Consider the following 12914-nt stretch of genomic DNA (forward strand, 5'->3'; position numbering starts at 1 on the left):
GGAGGGAAAGGGGGAAGGAAGAGAGGAACAAAGGAAGAGGGAGAGGAGAAGCAACTGCAGGCTTCATGATCAAAGCACAGGAGGTGACTTTCCATCGATATCCAGGTGGCTGCAGCACAGGGAACCACTAAGAGACTGAGAGGCAGCAAGAAGCTTATGCAGGCTCTGGGTCTGGAGGGAAGACTGAAGAGAAAGGAGCTCTGGGGTGATGGCTTAGTGGGGTGCCACTTCCGCAGCTACATAGGACAATGAGCCAGTAGGAGTATTGTACCTGGTCCATGTCTGCTGCCGGTGAAAATGGGCGTCCTTAGCTCTGCTTTGCTTGGCTGTAACATGTAGAGGTGTGGTGTGCTACTTGATGCTGGTGTCCCTGGGCTCCTTCAGTTAGTGTGCCCATGTCATGCTTCTGCATAGCAGCAAAGTGGAAATGAGAAACAGACACTGGCTGTTGGCATCCTGGACTCTGTAGGTACAGAGATTATCATCTGTGTAGGAAAAGTGTGACTCACATTTTCCTCAAGCCTATTTGTGCTCAGTGACTTTCCTTGGGGAACTGTCCTTCTCATAGTGACAGTGTTTATGCCTGTTTCCATTGCAGATGCCACAGGGCCTCTGATCTGCTAGAGACTTCAGCCTTGACCAGCCGCTCCCAACACGTTGTACGTGCTTACAGCTTCAGGAAGCTGCTCCTCAGGCTGTGCCCATCCTGTTTGGCAGCTCAGCTACCATGGAGGCCCCAGAAGTCCCTGTGGGCTCTCTGATTGACTTTGGGACTGAACCACCTACCTCCCCTCCTTTGGAAGCAGCACCGTCAACACTCCAGGACCCAGATGGCTCCCTGGGTGATGGTGCATCTGAGAGTGAGACCACCGAGTCTGCAGACAGTGAGAATGACATGGGGGAGTCGCCATCACACCCATCCTGGGATCAGGACCGACGTTCTTCCTCCAATGAGTCTTTCTCCTCCAATCAGAGTGCTGATTCAGCCCCAGATGAGGAGACCCTGGCACTTCGAGAGTTCATGCGCAGCTACGTAGAAAAGATCTTCTCTGGAGGGTAGGCCCTCTGTGGGATGAAGGCTAGGCCCTCTGTGGGATGAATAGGCTCTCTGTGGAATGGAAGGTAGACCTTTTATGTGAAGAAAGGTGGACCCCTTTGGGATGAGGGTTAAGCCTTCTTTGGGATGCAGAGTAGGTCTTTTAAGGATGGGATGCCCATCCTTCTTTTGGGATGCATACTAGACTGTTACCTACTATAGGCTACAGTAGCTCTTCACTGCCTATAAAGTCACATTGGGAGATTTTAAAGAGTTCCCACTCCTGGAGGGTAAGAGTTTTAGTTCAGTAGTTTGTCTTAGTTAGGGCTTGTATTGCTGTGAAGAGACACCATGACTACAGCAATTCTTATAAAGAAAAACATTTAATTGGAGCTGGCTTACAGTTTCAGAGGTTTAGTCCATTATCGTCATGGTGAAAACATGGTGGCCCACAGGCAGACTTGTGCTGAAGAAGGAGCTAAGAGTTCTACATCTTAATCTTCAGGTAGCAGAAGGAAGACAGTGAGAGACATACTGGGCATACCTTGAGCCCGTGAGACCTCAAAGGCCACCCCTACAGTCACACACTTCAACTCCTACAAGGCCACACCCACTCAACAAGGTCACACCCACTCCAACAATTACCATTCCCTATGGGAGACCCTATAGAGGCGATTTTACTCAAACTACCAATGTGGTAGAGAGCTTGCTTCACAAGCTCAAGGCCCCAGGTTTGATCCTTAGCTCACTTATTATGCTGCTGTGTGGCTCACTACAGACCAGCTGGCCTGAGCTGGGCAGTGCTGGCGCACACCTTTAATCCCAGAACTTGGGAGGCAGAGGCAGGTGGATTTCTGAGTTTGAGGCCAGCCTGGTCTACAAAGTGAGCTCCAGGACAGCCAGGGCTACACAGAGAAACCCTGTCTTGAAAAAACAAAAAATAAAAGCAAAACAAAAACAAACAAACAAACAAAAAACCCAGACCAGCTGGCCCATCACATCCAGCTTTTTACATGGCTTCCAGGAATCAACTCAAGTCATCATGCTTGCACAGTAGTACCTTTAAAGTAGGGGCACCAATAGCAAAGTCCCAGAAAGCAGATGCCTGGAGTTAGAATAGAGCCTGAGCAGGGGATCTCTGAGTGGGCTCTGTAGCCCTGCCTGCCCATGTCACTGTTAAGTGGTTACCTCATCTGGGATAGGGATGTAGGTGGCAGCCCAGACTCAAAGAGTCCAAGGTCTCGTCTCCTGAGCTGGTGGATATGCAGAGCTTCAAGCACCATAACTCCTCTGGGTGTGTGCCTGGATTCTATGAAGCCCATTCTTATGGGGACAATCTGCCCATGGCTATAGTCTCGATGAACCTGGTTTACAATGTGATTGTCCACTTTCATTGAAAGCAATAGGAATGTTGACGTATTGGGCTATGGCTGTGGGCTCAAAGTGCTTGCCCAGTGTGCATGAGCCCAATGTGCATTTAATCCTGAGCAGTGCAGAAACCAAGCATGGTAGCATAGACTTGTAATCCCAGCACTTGGGAGGTAGAGGCAGGAGGTTGAAGAGGTCAAGGTCACCATTGGCCACAAGGTCACATTGGTCATAAATTTGAGACAAAGAAATATATTATTATTATTATATTTTTCATATTTATAATATTTTAGACATTATGCTTTATATTGTAATACATATATTATGCTATATATTAATGTATAATATATCAATTAACATGTTAATATTTATAGATAATATTTTATATGTAATTAATATTATTATTGTCTAGTGACAAACCCTTAAGTACAAATTATATGAGCTAGCCAACCTCATGCTTTCTACCTCATTGTCATCTTTAAATTTGAGGGAAATGTTTGGCTATTCATAGAGAAGTAAGGGCTTTTAGGGCCTGTGCCCTCATCGGGGCTCAGATTACTCGAGCAGGAGGTCTGCTAGCAGAGTCGCGGATGGAATTCCCACTGGACAGGTCCCATTCGATGCTCGAGCTATATCTGGACCTTGAAGTCCTGGTTTCAGAAATAAATAATAAATACAAGACACTGTTCCCTGGAAGGTGCTGAGAGTTGGGAACAGCGCCCCACTGTCCTTCTCTCCCTCCCCACCCCCATTCCCTCCTGGAGTTTTTGTTCTAGGAACTGGATCCTTGTTTTTGTTCTGCCCTTTCTCCAGGGAGGACTTGGACCAGGAAGAGAAAGCCAAGTTTGGGGAGTACTGCAGTGGAGAAGATGGGAAAGGCCGGGAGTGGTTCGCACGCTTTGTGAGCGCACAGGTAAATGCAAGGCGGGGAGGAGGGGCATGGGGGGTGGCGCCCAACAACCTGGTCAGTGCCACTGTGGTGAAGAGTGGAGGGTGCAAGCCAGAAGAAAGAGGTCAAAGACAGCTGGGGCAGGACGTAAAGATCTTCCCCTGACTCGAAGCTCTACTTTGAAAGGCATAGGGACTGTGGCAAGACACACCCCCCAAAAAAATTCTTTTCCAGAAACAAACATGCAGGCTATGTCCCTGCATGTTTTTATTAAATAACCTCTAGCATTCAAATTTTGCAAAAAATAGCATAGTCAGAATTGTGAAAACCAGACAAAACCAAATGTATAGAGAAAGCTGGGGAAAGCATCATATCTTGCACGTTTCTACTGTAGGGATTCTGTATGTATTCTTCATAGAGAAATTAGAAAGTGCAGGGAAAAAAATGATTAACAAACCCAGGAATAGCCAGTGTTGTCATTTGAGGTTCTGTCTCTCCATACTTCTCCCCATGGGGGAGCTGGATGTGAAGTTTCTTTATGAAATCCTGTTTGGAGGACACAGAAGAATACATCTGGGCTCCAGTGCAGAGGGCCTTGGGAATGCCCATGTCCTGCCCAGAGTGCTGGTCGACAGGAAGTGGCCATTTGGGCCCCTCCAAGTGCATGGAGACATGCAGAATGACAAATCTCGCTGATGCTGATGAGCCTGGTTCTTTCTGCACAGCGCTGCAAGTCCAAGTGTGTGTCCGAGCCAACCTTCTACCGCCTGGTGCAGTCCTTTGCGGTGGTGCTGTTTGAGTGAGTAATGGCCTCTCCACAGCCTCCTGCAGCTGTCCCTTCCACCTTTCCCACCCCTGACGAGCCACCTGTGAGTACTGGCCACAACAGCTGTCACCCACTCAGGGCTAGAATCCTTGGCCAGCATCTTCCAGGAGCAGAGCAGTGGGCTCCCTCCTGCCCCAGCGGGAGATGAGGTCATTCTGTTTGCCTTCCTATTCACAGTACAGTGTCTGTAACTAGACTTGTAGAATTTCCTCTTTTTAAAACTTCTTTCTCTCCTTTGTTTGCTGAGTTGAATGGCTGTGGGAATATCCCATTAATATTTGGTTGTATGCCAGGTGGTGTGGCTCTCACCTTTAATCCCCAGCACTTAGGAGGCAGTGGCAGGCAGATTTCTGAGTTCAAGGCCAGCCTGGTCTACAAAGTGAGTTCCAGGACAGCCAGGGCTACACAGAGAAACCCTGTCTCGAAAAACAAAAACAAAAACAAAAACAAAAAAACAAAAAAACAAAAAAAAATTGACTGTAATTTTTAGCATGCTGCAGGACAGTAAAATGGTCCCTTTTCAGAGTAAGAATGGCACTCAGTATGCCACTGTCTTGCATGCACTAGTTTGTTTTGATTTTCAACAAGCAATGTGATGTGATTAGGGATAGCAATGGCCTTGGGTCTTAGGAGTTATACGTATTCTTATCCCACCCAACCAGTCTGAGCTTGGGATTACCCAGTGGTTCATGTCCATTTAGCCCTCCAGGAGACCTGAGGCTCCTATGAGGGACAGCACTGAACATTCCTGATGAGCCCTGAGAAACAGGAGCAATGGCCAAATGGTCTCCATCAGTGGTGTGGGACCAAGGCTTGAGGTGACTTCTAGTCCTGCCCCTGCTGGGGTGCACTGGGCTGAGCTTCCTGGACCTTGATTTGATCTTAATGTAAAAGAGAGCAGACTGGGGGCCACAGACATCCACCCGTACCTAGAGCCAGGCCATGCACCTGCAGTGGCTCTCCTGACCACTGTTCAAGTCATTGCTATGACAGTATCTTAGTTTCCCAAGCACTTGGTCCGGCTTCATTAAGTTGCAGGGGTGCCAGGCTATGGAGGCACAGGCCTTTAATCCCAGCACTCGGGAAGCAGATTTAGGTGAATCTCTGGGCGTTGGGCAGTGGGGCTCTAGCCAGCCAATTTTGCTCCCATCCCAGATGCCACCAGATGGACGACTTTGGGCCTGCCAAGAACCTCATGACTATGTGCTTCACCTACTACCATCTGGGTGAGTGAGCCTGCACAGAGCAGCCATCCTACCACAGCATGAAGGGAAGTTTCCTTTATCAACAGCAGGTGTGGCTTCCAGAGAGAAGGAGCTGATATTGGAAGGGGGACAGCAGGCATGAGACTCCCAGTGTGGGAGGAGATGCATTAGGGGTTGGGGCATGGCATGCAAAGGAAATGTCAAGAGGCAGGAGTGCTACATGTGGGGTCTCAGTTTTCCACTCCAGCAAAGCACAATTCAGAGTGGGCTATCCCAGGGAGCAGCCTGGACTATCCTGGGAAGAGTCCAAGGTGACTGGGGATGACCAAGCAAAGATACAGAGCCGGGAAGTCTCTTTTGGCTCATGGTGTTGAAAGGGCCAGTGTGCAGGTGTCTTGTGCTGAGCCCTCCAGCCAGCCAGTTCAACTCTTCAAGGAGGGTGCTGGGCCCTCCCTATGGAGGCCTGGGCATGGGTAATTGAGTAGTCCCTCACACCACTCTTATGGTGCAGCCTCTCCCTCTGCACCTGCTCCAGGTATCCTGCTTCCAGCATCCCTAAATGGCTTGGTTACTATAGATCATAGCAGGCTGTTTGCTTGATGGCTACCATCAAGTCAAATAGAAAGCTTTATCCTATTCACCCAGTCAGAGTCCATCAGGGTTACCTTTGTGGGGTTATTTCCACTCACTTCCCTAAGGAAGGAATTCTGGAATGCTCCACCCATCTCTCCCCATTCCTTCTTTTCCATATTTACCTGATAAAGGCCTATTCCCAGAGGTCTTTAAGACAGACCTGAGGCCGAGCAGTGGTGGCGCACGCCTTTAATCCCAGCACTTGGGAGGCAGAGGCAGGCGGATTTCTGAGTTCGAGGCCAGCCTGGTCTACAGAGTGAGTTCCAGGACAGCCAGGGCTATACAGAGAAACCCTGTCTCGAAAAACCAAAAAAAAAAAAAAAAAAAAGACAGACCTGAGTCTCTGCCCTGTACCTCACTCAGGGCAGCCTCTTCTCTCCTGTTGCCAGTCTCTCAGACCTGCTGTGTGGCTCTCAGTGTAGACTTCTCTTATCTTCTTCCCAGATGCCAGCTCCTTCAGGCCACCTCTCCCCTCCTCATGTCCTTGCCCACTTCTCTGTGTAGTCTATGCTTACTGAACACCCCAGAGAGGCCCAGCCTTTCCTTGTCTGGGGAGCTTGCTAAACCAGCTTCTTCTGACCACCCTGTTAAGAAGACTGAGGGCAGCATCTCCTGTCCTGCAGTCCCTGGGAACCTTCAGGCATTCTCCCTCTCCTGTCAGAGCTGCAGACTGCTCCTTACTCCATCTCTCCCCACTTTCAAGGCAAGCCGCACCTGCCCCCTACAGAGCCCAGGGAGAAGCCAGCTGGCAGCATTGACTCCTACCTGAAGTCAGCTAACAGCTGGCTGGCAGAGAAGAAGGACATTGCTGAGCGGCTGCTGAAGAACACAGAGAACATGAAAGGCTTCTTCGGAGGGCTGGAGACCAAGCTGAAAGGACCACTGGTCAGGAAAAATGAGTGAGTGTGTGCACAGGCCTGAACTTACTGAGATGGATTTGGGAAAAGCATGCGGCTTGCCTGGTCTTGGCTCTGCAGCTGTTCTTGAGTCACACAGCTGCCAGCCCAGCAGGACTCTGCACTCCTAGAGCTTCCCATGGTTTCCACATGCTGTCTGCTCATTGATACCTGGGGTCCAGGAACCATGTTTCTTGGGCTGCCAGGAGCATATGGCTTTGTTGTTTGGCAACAGGAAGTTGAACACTGCCCCTCCTTCCTCCTGTCCCTGCCAGGCAAGTTAATGTGAGCAAGACCAGGAAGGCCTTGGGTGCCAATGCCTCCAGGAGAGGCTGCTCTGGCAGACAGAGGATTGTTGTTTTGAGACAAGGTCTCTATGTGGCTTGAGCTGTGCTAGAGTTTTCTCTGTAGGCCAGGCTGGCCTTGAGCTCCTGAGTGCTGGGATTAAAGTCATGAGCCACCAGACTGGGCCCCAGAGAGCTCTTGAAATGGGTGCATTGATCACAGGGGTGCTAAAGCTGAGACACCTTGGAGAGAGGGCACAACAGTACAAGAGCAACCATCCCGGGCCCTGCACCACTTAAGGCTTGGTTATAGCCAGGGTATACCACCTGTCCCTCCATGTCCACACAGTAGACACACAGAAAATGGTACCATGCATTCTCAGCACCACAGGCCTCAGTCCCCAGACCTGCCAATTGTCACTGTGTCACTGACCTCCAACCTCTCTTCAGAAGAGTTGCACAGAGAATGGGGCAGCATCTGCATGTATGTGGCTTGGGCTCCTTTTCACTGCTGTGGTCTCTCTCCCTCCAGGGAAGATGAGAACAAACCTAAGGACAGACAGATGAAGACTGGTAAGAACACAGCTCTCTGGGCTGCCTAGGGGGTGGGGCCTTAGGGAGATAGGGCCTGTGGCAAGATGGAACCTGGGGGTTGATGCTTGGGATGGAGGGATGCCAGAAAAGGAACCCTTGTAACCAAGACATACCATCCAGGAGTCTTAAACTGGCTCACCATTAGCCAACAACAGGAACAAACAAGTTGCAAATGAAAGGGCTTTGCTGCCTTTCTAAGCAGGCTATGCTAATACTAAATCCTTAACCCCAGGGGAGTTAAGTCAGATGTTAGAGGGAGGGGGTGCCACATCAGGGATCACGCAGGGAAGAAGCCCTAAACTAAGGCTGGCAAAAAAACTTGTGGAATTTGGACAGTGTAACTTGATGACTTTGTGGAGAAGCAGAACCTGCTGAAGGTCTGTAGGATCTGCCCATGGGAAGCCCAGCCCAGGCTGCCCTCAGATCTCCTTACTCCTGCAGTGACCGTGATCAGCCCCGAGGATGAGCAGAAGGGGGAGAAGGTCTACCTGTACACGCACCTGAGGCAGCAGCCCATCTGGTAAGGCCCATGGGCACTCTGCCCATCCATTCTGACATAGCAGCTGCCTGTGTCCCCAGCAAGGACAGTAGCCATCCTCGCCTCCAGGGTAGTCACAGCGAGATGATAGATGCCAGCAAGTGTTCATAGGGATGTGAAGAACCTGACTTTCCATGGGGACCATTGTGGAAATGCCTGGTAGCTCCCTGGGGACTAACAGAGTTGGCCGTGTGAGCAGCCATTCCATTGTGGGTCCGTCAGTATGGAGCTCATGGCATACTGGTCAGAACAGTCCCAAATGGACAAGGCCAGCTAGCTCTAGAATAAGCAGGATGTGGTCTCTCCATATTATGAACTGTGGAGTAAGCCTGCACACAGATCGCTATACAATGTCCCACAAGACGTTGTACTGGTAAGAGAAGGCAGACGCAGAAGAGCATGAGTCATCTGATCCTATTTGTGCTGCAGTTGATAAGCCGCAGTTGTGGCTGATTGGCTCCTTCTGGGGCTGTGGAATTGCTCTGGGCTTAGACAGTGAGGGGAGCTGCACAACCAATTAATTATACTTAAAAAAAAATCACTGAATCGCAATCCATATTTATTTCTTTATTCAATTTTCTAAATTATTATTATGAGTGCATGGAATGTTTTGCTTGTATGTATGTCTGTGCACCATATGTGAGCCTGGTGCCCTTGGAGGCCAGACATGAGCATTGGATCTCCTAGAACTGGGGTTACATTACAGATGATTTGGGGCTACCATGTGGATGCTGGGAACCAGCAGTCAGGTCCTCGGGAAGAGTAGTAAGTGCTCTTCGCTACTGAGATGTCTCTCTAGTCTCCTGCACACCTTATTTAATTCTGCAGGGCTGTCTGCAGTTCCATGTTTATATATATAAATGATATCTTAATGCTTTTGTGCATACACACACACACACACACACACACACACACACACACACACACACACACACTCTGAAGGCTGAAGTGAGAACCATGGGCTGTGCTTTGAATGTGTCCCCTCAAAGGCTCATCTGCTGGCTCTCTGGTATGGTGAGTTTGAATGTGTCCCCCCAAAGGTTCATCTGCTGGCTCTCTGGTACAGTGAGTTTAGGATGGGGGGAGCTGTAGGAGTGGAGTCTACTGCAAGAGTCTGCCAGGCACCATCAGGAAAGAGTTGAGGTCATTACCACACTTTCAAGTCAGTTCTTCAGAATGGGTTGTGAAGCAGGGCCACCCTGTGCACTTGGCTTTTTCTCTGCCATCTTGGGATGCCATCAGCGAGCTTTACCAGAACCAGTACAAGGCTGTTGAGACCCTCTAGCCATAAATCTTAAGTCAAATAAATATCTTTATATATCATTGTGCTAACATCAGCAGGTATTAGCACAAAACAGACCAAGACTGCAGCAGTTAGGAGCCCTGGCAACCTCCCATCTCACTTTCACTCACCAGTGAGGAGCAACTCTAGCATGGAACAGAACGCCCCTCCCTCAAAGGGCACAGTCCAGTAGGGATGTGTGGCTGAGAAGTGCCATGGGCACCCCCAGGGCACAGGGCTAGGTGGAGACTGGACCTAAGTGAACTGGAGATGCTGTGCAGCAGAGAAGGGAGGGGCTCACTGGGTCTGTGTTACCTCAGTGACTGTGCTGGGCCCTCAGGTTCCTGGAGCTGGTGTAGCAAAGGGCCTGAAGCCACTCTCGTGGACATGGAGCCACATGGTCTCTATTCTCCCACATGCTATACAGTGGAGTCAAAGCTGCCACATGGAACCTTCCTGCGCAGATGTAGGAGACCATAGGGGACCCCTGATCTTCTACAGGAAGAACTGTTACTGATTCCATGTTCCTGTGGCTATGTTCCTATGACTGCCATGGTGTGTGGCTGCTGGGTTCCTATGTTGCTGAGGAGATCCTGCTCAGCAGAGCAGGGGTCTAGTTGTCCACTTTCTCTTGGAACCCGCACTCTACCCTTCAGTCCACCTGCCTGAGCAACTGAGCCGGTCGGCCTACTCCATCTTCCCACAGGTCTTTTCAACTCTTCCATCCCCTGCCAGGTCCCCAGGATAACACTTTATTCATGTCTCAGCCTTCCCAGACACTCACAAGATGAGAAGCTGTTGCTTTTGGTGTGGAGGGAAGAAAGGACCTGGGTAGATCTTTACCATGTCTCATCCTGCAGGCACACACTGAGGTTCTGGAATGCGGCCTTTTTTGATGCTGTCCACTGTGAGAGACGGAAGCGATCCCCCACCACCAGGTAGGAGCCAAGAATGTCCCCTCCAACCTTCGGGGAGAGGACCAAGTCTTGGCTCAGTCTCCCAAGTAGTCCTTGGGAGCCAGCACAAAATGGCTGAGCTGCTGTTGATGGTTTCTTCCACCTATGTGTCCCAGAGCTCTACAAGCTGCCTGAGGGGTCAGTGCTCACAGCTTTGGGGGTGGGGTGCTCAGCTTGCATGGTGCTTCCTGTTTTGGGGCTCTGGCATGATATGGCCTGATCCTCCTTAAAATGCTACCTCTGCCCAAGGGAGACCACTGGCCTCTACTCCACCCCTCTGTTCACTGTTCACCAGGCCTGACAGTGCGGCTGCCCTCCAGGTCTATTGCTGAACCTAAGCAGACCTTCCTAGATGTACCCAAGATAGTCCTGCACCTCACACACCCGGTGGGACCCTGTTCAGAAAGCATGGGAAGCAGGAAGGGCAGGTGTGTCCCCAGTAACACAGAGGCCCTCTGTGTGGAACGGGTACAGTTGCTACCCACTCAGTCAGCTACAAGGCAGCGGTCCCTGTGGAAGCCAGGTCGACCCTACTGGACCACCAAATGTGGGACTTTGTAGCCAGGATTTCAGAGCTTCAGTCGACTGTCACTAGGGAGGCCCTGGGCCTTTTGCTGTGCTTGGGAGGGAGCAGATGAGCAGAGCGTCATCTGGCCAAGGTTCCTCTGCTGGCAAGTGGTTATTTGAGGTAGAACCCTTCGTCAGAGGAGCAGCTGAGGCCAAAGGGAATGAGCTGGCTTGCCTCAAGTCCCATGATTGTCTGATGGGACTGTTTCCTGGGGAAGCAGAGGGAGCATGGGGTGGGCAAGGCCCTAGACTTCCAGAAGACCCTGGGGAGAATTCCACTCTGTCTGGAGGCTGGGCGGCCTCCAGGCATGCCATTGGCTTCTTGCTGAGCTCTCCCAGCTCCTAGGGACCCATCTGTTCTGGGTTCCCTGTCTCTCTCTGTCCTCTCTGCTCCCACCTAGAATAATCCTCTCTGCTTGTTCTTTTCCATCCACATATCTTGCATGACTTTGACATGTGCCTTTGTTTACCTGTTTCTGCTGCCGCTCCAGAGGGGATGCTGGAGAGCAGGAGGAGAAGAGGTGTGTGTCCACATGACTTTGCTCCATTTACAGCTCTGGGTTTCTTCCAAGGCCTCTGCCAGGAGGGGAGGGTACCTCTGGGGAGGCATGGCCTGTGCTAGGTAGGCTGGTGATGGGGCATGGCCCAAGACAGATAGAGCTGTCCAGGACCAGAGCACCCTGAGGTAGAAAACAGGACACTGTGAGCTATCCAGGAGGCAGCATGGCACTGTCCATGGGCCCTTCTGCACCTGGGTCAGGCACAGGAATTCCACTTGTGTGCAAGTGGAAGGGCGGAGTAGAGAAGCTTCTGTGCAGTCCCTCCCACTCTCACTAGAAGGGAGTGTCACCTGATATACGGTCACATGGAAGGACAGCTACCCCTTCTTCTTCAGCCGCTGGGTGACCAGAAGAGCTGGGTGGTGGGTCCTTTGAAGCAAAGATGGGCTGCCTTTGAGCCTACATGGGGTCTGACTCATGTTTTCCAGAAGCCCCTGCGACACATATTTAGAGTAAAAGCCACACCCACCCAGGTAGGTTTCCTTGGAGCCTGGGTGTGCATCACATTTCTTGGTTCATAGCTGTGCTACTCTGATGAACCTTGCTGCTGTGGCTTTACAGTAGCTGTGAGGAGCATTCAGGCCTGACATCCCCTCACAGTAGCAGGCCCCCACCTGCTACTCAGAGAACCCTAAGACAAACCATCTTCCTAGGAACAGCTGAGGCTCAAAGACAGGCACCATCATAGCCTCCCCAGACAACTGAGCAGGCTCATGCTGCTGGTCCAATGACCTAGTCTGAATCCAGCTGAAGACAGTGCCAGATGCCTGGGCCTCACAAGCCTCCTCACTGGAGCCCAAGAAGCTAACTGGCCAGCACAGGCCTACTGGAGAGTAGCTGGGGTCCCCCAGGCTCTAGCAGCCATCTTTTTCAGTGATCTCCGCTAACTGCAGATGCCCTTCCATCACCCAGTCCCAGAGGTTTCTATCAAGTGACGGACACACACACATTCACACACACACAAGTGTAGATTTGTGATCAAGGTTCCATGCGTAGGACATTGATGAGGCTTGAACTCGGCTCCCAGGAAGCAACTTGATAGCAAGTACCCGCCAGGCCAAGTTCTCATGATCTTCCACTCTCTCGTCAGAAGTCAGGTAACACCTTAGTTTTAGTCCTTTCCACAGCAAGGAGAGTCACTTCCTCATGGGGTCAGGCGTGCAGGGCCGGTATGCCACACTCAGAGTACTGTACTGTGCACATGTGTGTATGGCAGGTTTCTAGGTGGTACACAGTTGTTTGTACCTTAAACAGCTTCACAGCAAGGGTTGGAAGGCTGC

General features: G+C 50.8%; 1 protein-coding gene across 4 annotated transcripts in view; it reads left to right on the top strand.

Moving 5' to 3' along the window:
* Nucleotides 1-12914, top strand: part of Kiaa0513 (KIAA0513 ortholog) — a 59432-nt gene that overhangs the window by 41569 nt on the left and 4949 nt on the right. For 3 of the 4 annotated variants that reach the window (XM_031341574.1, XM_031341575.1, XM_031341573.1), the window contains 9 exons: nt 599-1056; nt 3218-3317; nt 4019-4092; nt 5275-5345; nt 6661-6856; nt 7670-7710; nt 8173-8251; nt 10412-10489; nt 11566-11595. In XM_031341574.1, coding sequence (XP_031197434.1) covers nt 728-1056; nt 3218-3317; nt 4019-4092; nt 5275-5345; nt 6661-6856; nt 7670-7710; nt 8173-8251; nt 10412-10489; nt 11566-11595 — 998 coding nt within the window. In that variant the 5' untranslated portion in view covers nt 599-727. The remainder of the gene's footprint in view (nt 1-598; nt 1057-3217; nt 3318-4018; nt 4093-5274; nt 5346-6660; nt 6857-7669; nt 7711-8172; nt 8252-10411; nt 10490-11565; nt 11596-12914) is intronic. The other variant, XM_031341576.1, reaches the window with a different exon arrangement.

This window comes from Mastomys coucha, unplaced genomic scaffold (genome assembly GCF_008632895.1).
Source record: "Mastomys coucha isolate ucsf_1 unplaced genomic scaffold, UCSF_Mcou_1 pScaffold22, whole genome shotgun sequence".
Taxonomy (NCBI): Eukaryota; Metazoa; Chordata; class Mammalia; order Rodentia; family Muridae; genus Mastomys; species Mastomys coucha.